This window comes from Malus domestica, chromosome 12, assembly GCF_042453785.1.
Source record: "Malus domestica chromosome 12, GDT2T_hap1".
Classification (NCBI taxonomy): Eukaryota; Viridiplantae; Streptophyta; class Magnoliopsida; order Rosales; family Rosaceae; genus Malus; species Malus domestica.
In genome coordinates, this window is record NC_091672.1 from 18,066,014 (window position 1) to 18,077,590 (window position 11,577).

At 36.5% G+C, this 11,577-nt stretch overlaps 3 protein-coding genes across 4 annotated transcripts; all 3 read left to right on the plus strand.

Annotated features, from left to right (window-relative positions):
* The first annotated feature begins 529 nt into the window (after positions 1 to 529).
* On the plus strand, positions 530 to 2,652 carry LOC103450053 (probable aquaporin PIP2-5). Its single transcript, XM_008389373.4, has 4 exons — positions 530 to 1,044; positions 1,516 to 1,811; positions 1,903 to 2,043; positions 2,265 to 2,652. Exons 1-4 carry the CDS (start codon positions 744 to 746, stop codon positions 2,382 to 2,384), a joined length of 858 nt encoding a protein of 285 aa, XP_008387595.1. The 5' UTR covers positions 530 to 743; the 3' UTR covers positions 2,385 to 2,652.
* A 1,674-nt stretch (positions 2,653 to 4,326) lies between these two features.
* Positions 4,327 to 4,893, plus strand: LOC139189847 (proline-rich receptor-like protein kinase PERK12). The gene is made up of 2 exons (XM_070809089.1): positions 4,327 to 4,694; positions 4,737 to 4,893. Exons 1-2 carry the CDS (start codon positions 4,327 to 4,329, stop codon positions 4,891 to 4,893), a joined length of 525 nt encoding a protein of 174 aa, XP_070665190.1.
* A 1,295-nt stretch (positions 4,894 to 6,188) lies between these two features.
* On the plus strand, positions 6,189 to 8,198 carry LOC103450056 (V-type proton ATPase subunit G1-like). Of its 2 annotated transcripts, none has more exons than XM_029090830.2 (4): positions 6,189 to 6,442; positions 6,788 to 6,889; positions 7,413 to 7,513; positions 7,728 to 8,198. In XM_029090830.2, the coding sequence occupies exons 2-4, from the start codon at positions 6,802 to 6,804 to the stop codon at positions 7,869 to 7,871; spliced, it is 333 nt and encodes a 110-aa protein (XP_028946663.1). In that variant the 5' UTR covers positions 6,189 to 6,442; positions 6,788 to 6,801; the 3' UTR covers positions 7,872 to 8,198. The 2 variants fall into 2 exon arrangements, with proteins under 2 accessions (XP_028946663.1, XP_008387597.1); XM_008389375.4 differs by having other exon boundaries at positions 6,798 to 6,889.
* The last annotated feature ends 3,379 nt before the right edge of the window (positions 8,199 to 11,577 follow it).

The window sequence follows — 11,577 nt, forward strand, 5'->3', positions numbered from 1 at the left end:
TAATTGGCATAATTAAATCTGAAGCGTTAGTTTTGGTTTGTGTGTTCATCATGTGCAATAGTTTAGGATGAATATCGAGTACGTGTGATTACACGTATATCATAATGATTTTCTGTTTTTTTTTTCTTTTCTCATTGTTCAATTTAGGACAATTATTCACAATTCTCTAGTTATCATCAAGCATATAATGTTTTAAGGCATATATATGTTCTATTAGATATATACATGAAATAACTCCTATATACAAGTATGAGATTAGCTCCAGCATTTTGGTTTGATAAGAGTTTGAAGTTATGACATTGAGTTTACATCTTGTTTCATATTATGTCATATGTTTACTCAACTCACATCGTTGTAACACAAACGTGTGCATAAAATTAGAACTTACAAGTAACAATTTTGTCAAGTTTAAACAGTAATTTATCTTGTACTTTAGAAGTTAATTAATAATTCATTATAGACCTTCCTGGAATTGTCTTTAAAGAATTCGAATCAGACGCAGCCTAAAAACAAAGAAAAGAAAAAGAAAATATGTGACCTAGAGGGCTTGGACGGCCAACCCATCAAGTTCTATATTCCATAATTCCACTCCACTCTAATTCCACTCCCCCATATAAAACCCCTCCAAACCCTCCACTCTTTTCCCATCACAAACACAAACAACTAGCTCTTCCAACATCACCACATTACAAATAAGCTCACTTCATTTTCATCCTTCTCTCTCTCTCTCTCTCTCTCTAGCCATGGGCAAAGACATTGAAGTTGGAGGTGGGTACTCAGCCAAGGACTACCAGGACCCTCCGCCAGAGCCGCTAATCGATGCAGAGGAGCTAGGGAAGTGGTCGTTCTACAGAGCCATCATAGCTGAGTTCATTGCCACCCTTTTGTTCTTGTACATCACTGTGCTCACTGTGATTGGATACAAGAGCCAAACTGACACTGCTCTAAACGGAGACCAATGTGGTGGTGTTGGCATTCTTGGTATTGCTTGGGCCTTTGGTGGCATGATCTTTGTCCTTGTTTACTGCACAGCTGGCATCTCTGGTAGGTTTCATCTCAATCTTAAGCAAATATTCTTTCTTTCTCCAACCCATTAATTATTTTCATGAATTAAGTAAAATAGATTTAGTGATTCATTTTTCAATGTAACTAGAACATTACATGTGCTAACGCATTGTTGCCAATCCACTTAAAGTTGTCCCCATAATGTTATCATTAGATAGATTAGTAATACAACTTCAATTATGCACAAACTTTGATTTTGAATCTCTAACGCCAGTGACATCCTGACATAGTGCTATCAGTCCACTCAAATTGTAAATTCCTAAGTTTAGTCTAAGTAGTAAAGAATGATATAGATAATGAACAATAATTAGGGTTTAAATAAATAGCACCCGTTACACACTATTTGTTATTATTTGAATAATTTAGTAATACCAGATCCATTACTCACAAAAACATCTCCAATTTAGCATCCAACTTATGGTTTACTAAGATGTGCATTGTTATATGTAGGGGGGCACATAAACCCTGCAGTCACATTCGGGCTGCTTTTGGCAAGGAAGGTGTCACTGGTGAGAGCCATATTGTACATGACGGCTCAGTCGTTGGGAGCCATATGTGGTGTTGGGCTAGTGAAAGCTTTCCAAAGTTCTTACTATACTAAGTATGGCGGTGGAGCCAATGAGCTTGCCGATGGCTATAGCACAGGCACTGGATTGGGTGCTGAGATTGTTGGCACATTTGTTCTTGTCTACACTGTCTTCTCTGCCACTGATCCCAAGAGAAATGCAAGAGACTCCCATGTCCCAGTAAGTATAAATTAATTTTGCAATTAGTTTCAAGAAAAATGATTTTAATTTTGTAATAACTCTAATGATTTGTTTATGTTGATAATTAAAGGTATTGGCACCACTGCCAATTGGGTTTGCTGTGTTTATTGTTCACCTAGCCACAATCCCAATCACTGGTACTGGTATCAACCCAGCTAGAAGTCTTGGAGCTGCAGTGATCTACAACAATGACAAGGCTTGGAATGACCAAGTACGTACATTTCACTTTACTCTCTTAGTTACAAACTTTTAATAAAAAATAAAACTGATAGACACTAAACAGACGATAAACCGTGAATATAACACAATTTAATACTCTTTATTGTCGTCTACTTTTTTATTTAATTTAATTTTTAATTAAAAGTTCATAACCTGTTCTATTTCTTCATTCTTTTATTCTAATTATTTTACTTATGTTGTTTAATTATTCAGTGGATCTTCTGGGTTGGACCATTCATTGGAGCTGCCATTGCTGCCCTGTATCACCAATACATCTTGAGAGCGGGAGCTGTTAAAGCTCTGGGTTCTTTCAGGAGCTCCCCCAACATATGATTTCTAAGAGAATTATTGTGTGTTTCTCAATGGTCTGAGAAACTTTGGATTATTCTGGAAGCATCGAATTTGTATATTACTACTACTGTATTGGTGTTGAGGATGTCAATTGTGTTACCTTCTGTCTATGTACAAAAGGCACTCCTTTTAAATGTGCCTTAATGTTGCATTCTGCTATGTTTTTTTATTTCTCCTTCCTTTTATAACATGATTTGAGTTTGTTATTGTGTCATCAATTATGTTTACTTAGTGATGAGTTATCAGCAAATGCAATGTGTTATTGAGTTGGCACTCCATAGCTAAATTCCAATAGTACAACAAAGACGTCTACACAATAAGCAAAAATATATTGTCAATCAAGCAACAAAAACGAGCCCAAAAGGATAAAATAAAAATAGAGACATGACGCACAAACAACTACAAAACTTACATCACTAAACTAAGCAAGATATTTACCCATGACCACAAAATTCAAAACAATCAAAGCTCTAAAATAACCTAATTGGCAGAAATGAGAACTACCACCACCATTTGAAGCACCGCCATTTTGAATATAAGTCCCACTTCAGGGAATTGAGAAAATAAAGTACAATATATAAGTGTATGGTTTTACTTTTAATAACACCAATGTCTTTTGTGATAAAACTTAATATCTAGCAATAGGTAGTTAAATTGAGACAATATTTGTGTGGTTAGGAATGGCAATGACCCCTCTCTCAATATCTAACACAACAGAGCCAAACCACCGCATTTTTTTTTTCCAAAGGTAAGAATTTCATTATATTCGAATTGAAAGGTTGACATCAGAAGTCAAAGTATTAAACAATCACTCTGGCTCAAAACAGCCCCTAACATAAAGCCCCCCTTCCTATAAGGCGAAAGAGGCCATTAGATGTGCTTTCGTATTACAAATACGAGGAGCAAAAACAAAATCCACTAACCTTAGCCGCTGTTTCACATATTGAATATCAAGAAGAAGAGCTTCAATTGCAACATTTGGTTGAACCTTGCCATTAATCATATCCACAAGACCCTTAGAATTTGATTCAATATGAACCGCATCAAATTCCATATGAACACTAGCCAACAAAGCCGCCCGCACTGCTTCTGCCTCCGCCATTGAACTGGATGCACATGGGAAATTCCCCTACCCCCGCCCCTTTAAAAATCCCTGCGAAATCCCGTGCCACCCATCCATACCCTCCTCGTCCGGACTCCTTTACCCACGCACCATCACAATTGACTTTCATAATCCTGAACGGCGGTCTCACCCAACCTCAAGGAGTCCCATTACTAACCTTATGATGCCGCTGTACCTCATCCACCAACTGTTCACTTTGTTGCTCTGCATTTAGCTGAGAACAAAATGTAGAATTTTATGCCATTTCCTTGTGTTGTACCTGCTTCCATTTGTAGCTTTCAGGGCTTGTAAATTTCTTTCAATGGGTTAATGCCATGACTGATACTTTGGGTTAATATCATGCCCTAATTATCTTTAAATCTGCGTTAACTGTTCAAATTGAACATTACAAATTGGACAAGAATATTTCAAGGCAACCCTTTCACCGTTACACACATGTAAAAGTGGTCACATTCACTTCCTTTCCACTAATAAGTGGTCTTGAGTTCAACATTCGTTTGATACCAAATTATTAGGACCGACCATTATGTGACTTAAGCTAATTCCCATCAGTTAATGTAAATATATCATTTATTAAAAAAAATTGTCACATTCACTTAATTACTCAATACCAAGGAATAACAATCTCACACAAATTCAAATGAAAATTGAATCCCATTATTTTCCCACCAATTAATTCATTTCCCAATGGCAACTAATATCTCTTCTTTGATCACCTCTCTATATTATATGCCCTTCTCCAAAATCTCCACAATCCAGCAGAGACTTTCTACCTTCTCTAAAACCCTAATCTCCAAAACCATGGCAATATCTGAGTTCTCCAAAATATGCATGATCTGCATGGTCACATTGTTCTCTTTGCCAATGGCTTCACAACAATCCCCACAACCCTTACTCACATATGACACCATCCCTACAGATGATGAGACAATTTCCCTAGCTGCTGCTTCATCCCCATCACAATCTTCTTACCCCGAAAACCCCGCTCCTGAAGCCGGAGGCTATTTGGCAACTTCAACAGATCCAGATGAATACAATCCTCCACCACCACCACCACAACAACCTTACATTGACACATTTGCCCCTGAATATCAAAACAACCAGCTCTCTCCAGACTACTCTCCTTCCCCTTCCCCCGTTCACTTCCAAGATTACCCTTCTCCTCCTTCGTACATTGAAGTTTAGGCTCCTGAAAGTTACCATGGCTACAGTCCAATTCAAGCTCCAATTCCACCACCGTCTTCTGAACTGGGATCTTCTCAATTTTCGGATACTGATGATTTGACTTCTCCTCCAAACTTGGCTCCTCAGCCCAATGTATTGGCTTACAACTACAGAGTTGAGGATGACAATGTATTGATACTATAAAACATTCACTTAAATCAAAACAAAGTCACTTAGTACTATGGTCTAATGATATTCCTTTTCACTTGTAAGTGAGAGATCTTATGTTCAATTTTCACCATAGGCAAATTTGAACCACGTTATTGTTAGGCCATTGTGAGGCTTAGCCCACTTCCCCACCCTCTTAGCTTAGATAATATCGTTTGTTCGAAAGAAAAAAAATCAAAACAAACTTTAGCACTCATTGATTGCATGTTTACAAATGTCCCCAATGATAAGTAAAAAGAGTTACAAACATAACATCACTAAATAATCAAAAATTGTTTTATTTAAATAGCCAAGCATGAAAATAAAAACATCAGACCTCTAACTTTAAAGTTCACTTGAATATATAACGATGTTGTATTATAAAATTAAGAAATTGTTGCTTTTCAGGGTCTTATAATTGACATTCAAAATATCTCATTGTACTCCAAGTTTTTATATTTAGGAAAAACAAAAAACAAAAAACTCATATAAGGAGTGCACAATACGGTTTAAAGTGCTAACAAAAGCAATTTTTTAAATATAGAACATTATTACATGATGTTAGATGGCAAAAATTTAGGGACCTTTCCAAATTTTGGGTCTTGTGTGACTGCACATTTTGCTCCCCCTCAATGCCCAGCCTTCTCTCTACCTGGCTTGGTTTCACCTACACTCAGTTGGGTACACTTTCACATATAGACATATACAGAAATTCTTTATCTAAGACATCTGTTCTACATCCGAATTCATAGTTGATCATCAAGTTTTGCAATCGAACATTTCTTCTAGTAATTTTATTACTTTGCTTAGCAATTCCTCAGGTATTTGCATGTACTATTAGTCTATTATTGTAATGAACTATGTAATGAAATCTAGTCATGCTTGATGCGGTAAAGCATTTACACCAACTTATGAAGAAAAACCCTAAAAGGTGTTGAGAATGAATTACACATTGATGACGGATCTTGCATGGGCTTATAAGAGGTTGGACTACTCCTTATATTGCTAATTGGTTTTATGGTAGGACCTCAACTTTCTTCATGGTATTAGAGTAAGTTGTCTCTCGTGTGAAGCTCAACGGCCACATATGCACCACGTCATCCGATTTATCCCCTCTCGATTTGTGTTGTCCACGTGTTAAGCTTGAAAATTCGTTACACGTGATGGGATGTGTTAGTATTGAAAATGAATCTCACATTAATAAGAGACATATTGCCAATTGATTTTACGAAAAAACTTCAATTTTCAACTCAATTTTCTTCAAAAGGTTCATGTTGTGCACCCATAAAATTGGAACTTCTACTTCACCAAAAAAGACTTAGAGATTAGATGTACACGTGTACAGTTCAGATAAGCCCAGAAGCCCAATTCTATTGTGAATCGCAATAACGTCACCGTTTGGATGTGGGAACTTGGTCTGTCACGGTCATCTCCGTTTATACATATCGCATCTGTGTCCCCGCTTTCCTCTGAATCTTTCACTTCCTCTTCTCAAACCGACGCTCTCTCTCTCTCTCTCTCTCTCTCTCCCCACTTTTTCTCACAGGTACTGACTTTGCGTTACTCTGTCTTGCTTTATGTGAAATTGCTTTGATCTATTTATTTGTAATTTGCTTCAGTTTCTTGAATTCTTATGAGAAATCTGAAAAATTGTGGTGCTTTGAGCTCCGATCTGTTTGAAGTTACTGTGAATTGAATCACTCATTCAATATACTGGTCTGATAACTGGATCTCTGTATTTGCATCCGGATCGATTAATTATTATGTGTAAATGTGCAATTACTGTTTTGATGTGCCATTCGTGGCTCGAATTTATGATTTTTACGATTTTGTTATATTTTATTTGAGTTTTTGTGAATTGGGTTTTGTTCGGTGTCTTAATCAACTGTAGTATTTTCCAGAAAGATGGCATCCAATAGGGGTCAAGGTGGAATTCAGCAGTTGCTTGCTGCAGAGCAAGAAGCTCAGCACATCGTCAATGCCGCCCGAAGTGGTAATTTTTCGTTTAGTTTTACTTGCTCATTGGTCCCTTCTGTATATTGATCGGTTAGCTGTTTGTTTCTGCCCTTGATTCGGATACTTGATGTGTGAATTTCTGGATTTTCATTTTGCAAACAGAATTGTTTGCAGTGTATATTTACTGGACTCTTGCAAAATTGTGTGAAAAGATGAGTTCTTGATTTTGAATGGAGAGCAATTTTTCTTTTCTAAACAGTGATATATTGTGTTGTCAAGGCATGAATCACGACCGTTATTTGGGTGAATGATTTATGAATGTGCAGTCCTAATATGCTCTTTGAATTTCTTATAATTATTTCAAATACCCCGACAACTGTAAATTTTATAGAAAAACACCAAGAGCTCAATTGGATGAAATAAATCCTCACCTAACCCTGAGGTATTGTGTTTGAAGTGTTTTTCATAAAGTGCTTAGATTTGAGAAGTCCTAAATTTTACACCAAAAAATAGCTTTTTCAGTTGTTTTCTGAGTGCTTTGCTGTTTGGTCTTCTGTTAGCTAAAATGGCTAGACTGAAGCAAGCCAAAGATGAGGCTGAGAGGGAGATTGCTGAATATCGTGCCCATGTGGAGTCAGAGTTCCAGAAGAAAGTTCAAGCGGTATGTATATGTTGGTGAAACCTATAAGTTCAATGTTCATTTGGTCCGGCAATGTGCTTGCCAATGTCATTTTCTTGTGTTTCTTGCAATTCCTAGAAAACTAACGTACCAAGCATGAATATACGGTCGGTGTCTCCCCCCCCCTCTCCTAGACATTTGTTACATTTGTACTAATTATGCCATTTCCCCATGCTCTCATATGGTGACCAAGCAGAGCAGTGGAGATTCTGGTGCTAATGTGAAGCGTCTTGAATATGAAACTGCGGAGAAGATCAATCACCTCTCAACAGAGGGCTCTAGGATTTCAAGTGAGGTTGTGCAAATGCTCCTGAAGCAGGTGACGACAGTGAGAAACTAATCCCATTGGTGATAAATTGTAATTTCAAACTCTTGCAAGCATTTTATTCTTGTGATCCTACTCCTTAGACTTGTGTTTTTGTTGGTATCCTCGTATCGGTTATTTAGCAAGTTGTGGAGCATTATGTTCAGAAAATAAGCTTAATGTGTATCATTTCGGAAGAAAAAAATAATGTTGCAGAAATTGTTGAGCCAATTGCGTGAAGCGTGGTACTAGTTGCATTGTATCCTGTTTTAGTCAGTGAAATAGGGCTTCAGTTGGCACAATTCTTGTAAAACTTATCAAGTTTTTCGAGGAGTGGAATGCAATTTTAACAATTATTATGAAGTTCGGCTGCAAGTCTTTTTTGAACAATTGTTTCGGGGATTTGATGTTGTACTGGAGTTTAGTTTCAATGAATTCAGAACTGGATTGATCTAAGATTTTCAATGACACGGTACTGTATGTGGTTAGCTCATCTCAGTTTCTGAAGTTGTAGACGGTTTTGAACATTACCAGGCTGATCATCTGGTTATTGGGAACGGTAAGGTTGCAAGGTTCCTGGGAAACGATATTCGTGGCGTCTGAAAACCCATGGTGATGATATCCGCTAACGAGGGAACCATGGGTTGCATCGTTCCTGGGAATCGATGTTCTTGGGTTTTGCTTGTTTCGTCCTGAACGAAGCGAGGCGTACCGGCGGGGGCGCTGTAGGGAGGCCGACCACTACATAAGCTAAAACACTATGTTCTTTGTCGGCAGTTGTCCTACTAAATTTAATTTAAACTATATCTCAAAATTAACTGGTTTACCGTTCATAAGTCACCCTATTTGTGCTTGTATATATCCCATTCCATTCCATCACATGTGACTCACCACTGCGTTATGCAACCCAATAACTATGGTAAGACAAGGGCTATCTAAAGAGCATATGTGGATTCAACATATGTGACTTAGGAGCGCGTGTATAAAGGCTAGATGCTTTTGGTTCAGTAACATATTCCTTGGTTCCAGAGTTGTGCTTACTACTTCTAATCAAAAGGAAAAAAAAAAAAAGCACGTTGAAGGTATCTATTAAAAAGATAGGAGGAAAGATGGGCGTTGGCCTCTCACAAATTCGTTGAAAAAAATGAGTGTTAGTCATCTAAAATAAAAAACTTTGGATGGGCAAATAAAAAAACAACTAAAGCAACCTATTTTTAGGGGCGCTTAGCGCCCGTGATAAAAAAATGCCTCTCATATGACGTGAGCGCGTACGAAGAAGCTAGTTATATTTTATACGTTTATCTATATTTGTGCATCAGGTTAATTACACTAACACCCTTTGAGGTTTATCGAGTCTTCACAAAACCCTCTCATGTTTGAAATATTACACAAACACCCCTTCAAGTTTTAATTCACTTTCAGATAGCTCCTTCACTCAAAATTCTACTAACAAATTGACAACTATAAATAATAAAAAGTCTTTATAAATATAAATATATATATATATATATAGAAAAAAAATATTAAAAATACAAATAAAACATTAAAAATAGAAAAACCACCACTCATGAAATCTCCTCCCTTCGACTCCATTGCAAGTTTTTCAACCCTAGCCACCCTCGGACCCTCCTTTGTGTGTTTTCCCAAAACCCCCACACAAACCACCACTCCCAACTTCAACAACAATTTTATTTATTTATTTATTTTTTAACTTCAACAACAAATTCAAACTCTAAAAAATAAAGGACAACCACCCCTCGCTGATAAAGCAGATATAACGGGACAAGAAGACATCGACAATCCAATGAATAAAGCCAGTCTTACGTCGTGGGTTAAATTAGATTTGTAGTTAGCCACTGTGCATCGCTTAGCCGTTGCGGATTAGATAGATTCATTTCAGACCATCACGTTCACATTATGGATTCTGATTTGTTGCGGTCAATTGTGTTCGTACCCGTTTTCCCAATTTTCAAATCCAGCACTCTAACATCTCTTAATTTGACTCCATCTTCCATTTAGACCTCATCTCTCCCTCTCCCCATCTCTCTCTGAATATGTTCGAAATTTTTGTTGGATTCTTTTGGAACGTTAGAGGTCGCACTTGGTGCGATGGCAAGTGCCTTCGCCCATAAGCGGTAGGTCTCGGGTTCGAGACTTGGGAGCAGCCTCTTCATAAATGGGGGTAAGGCTAGCCGACATTTACCTCTCCCAGACCCTGCGTAAAGCGGGAGCCTTGTGCACTGGGTACGACCTTTATTCTTTTGGAACGTTGTTTAAGCGTTTAAGTTGATGATTTCATATGGCGCAAAGTGTGCAGTGGGTATAAACATAAGGTAGAACTAAACGTAGATGTAAAACGTTTAGAAACTAAACTGTATAAAAATTTAGAGTTCAAAGAGAATAAATATTTTGTGCAAGGTAATTGGGTCGCAGCCTCCACTTTGTGATGAAGAACTACAACAATATTTGCTTGATCTTCTCCCTGTTATCAAGTATTAAATATTTTGTGACAATTCTTAATGTTTAATTTAGTTTTTAATATTTTCATTTTCTATATATAATTGTAAAGATTTCTTTATTGTTAATCAAGTAATTAGGGTCACTTAGTACTATGGTCTAGGGGTTTTCCTCTTCACTTCTAAGTGAGAAGTCTTAGATTCGATTCTCCCCAATGACGAATTTGAACCATATTATTGCTAGCCCATTATGAGGCTAAGCCTAACCCCTCCCTCTTATTGTAGATAATATCGTTTGTTAAAAAAAAGTAATTAGTTATAAGGGTAAAGTTGTCAATTTATTAGAAGAATTTTGACTGACAGAGTTATGTGAAAGTGAATTAAAATGTGAAAGGGTGTTAGTGTAATATCTCAAACATGAGAGAATTTAGAACTCGATAAACCTCAGAGGGTGTTGGTCTGGTAACCCTTTGTGCGTCATTAATCTAGTCTTGTCATTTTATTTTAATAGATAACAAGGAATAAGTATTAATTATTGTCAATTACACGTTTTTATTGAAATGTTTTTCAAATTATTTAGGTTGAGTAGTTGTTACGATAAATTTATTTTTTATTTTATTTTTTAGATAACAAGGAATAAGTATTAATTATTGTCAATTACATGTTTTTATTCAAATGTTTTTAAATTAGAGTTTTGAAACTCCCACTTAAGGATGGCAACGGTTCGGTTTGGAGACGGAAATGTTATATCCATCCCCATAACCACGAAAATTAACCATAAATTAACCATCGGGGTTATCCATAACCATATCTACCAGTTAATGGATTTTCAATCGGTTATCGGTTATATCCATTTTCGTCAAAAAATTTAAAAAAAAATTATATTCATCCAATTGATGCACTATAAATTTTAGTAGATACTAATTCCATCATTAAATAGCAACATCCAATTACAAAAACATAACAATATATTTGAAGCTGTTTTTGATAAGCCAATATGATAAATTGGTCCAATAAAAAAAAGGACAAAAGCAAATACGAAAGGAAGACAAAACAAATTGATTCAATGAATTAATTTCTTGACAGCGAGACTCTTAAAGAGAGATGAATCTGATAAACTTGGAACATTTGATAATTGATACATAAAATGATTCAATGAATTAATTTGGTTGAGTATAACAATAAGAGTATTGAATTGATGAGGTTGTTGGTATGCCCCATGCATGATGTTTGGTGCATAATAAAGATAGTATAGGGTTTGATGCAGGCATAATGAATTAGTATAG

Excerpts from the sequence above, each read along its gene's own strand:
- LOC103450053 (XM_008389373.4), top strand. The coding sequence starts at position 744 with ATGGGCAAAGACATTGAAGTTGGAGGTGGGTACTCAGCCAAGGACTAC. Across the intron at positions 1,045-1,515 it reads CTGCACAGCTGGCATCTCTG|GGGGGCACATAAACCCTGCA; the intron begins GTAGGTTTCATC and ends TGTTATATGTAG. Across the intron at positions 2,044-2,264 it reads ACAAGGCTTGGAATGACCAA|TGGATCTTCTGGGTTGGACC; the intron begins GTACGTACATTT and ends TTAATTATTCAG.
- LOC139189847 (XM_070809089.1), top strand. The coding sequence starts at position 4,327 with ATGGCAATATCTGAGTTCTCCAAAATATGCATGATCTGCATGGTCACA. Across the intron at positions 4,695-4,736 it reads GATTACCCTTCTCCTCCTTC|TCCAATTCAAGCTCCAATTC; the intron begins GTACATTGAAGT and ends CCATGGCTACAG.
- LOC103450056 (XM_029090830.2), top strand. The coding sequence starts at position 6,802 with ATGGCATCCAATAGGGGTCAAGGTGGAATTCAGCAGTTGCTTGCTGCA. Across the intron at positions 6,890-7,412 it reads CGTCAATGCCGCCCGAAGTG|CTAAAATGGCTAGACTGAAG; the intron begins GTAATTTTTCGT and ends GTCTTCTGTTAG. Across the intron at positions 7,514-7,727 it reads TCCAGAAGAAAGTTCAAGCG|AGCAGTGGAGATTCTGGTGC; the intron begins GTATGTATATGT and ends GTGACCAAGCAG.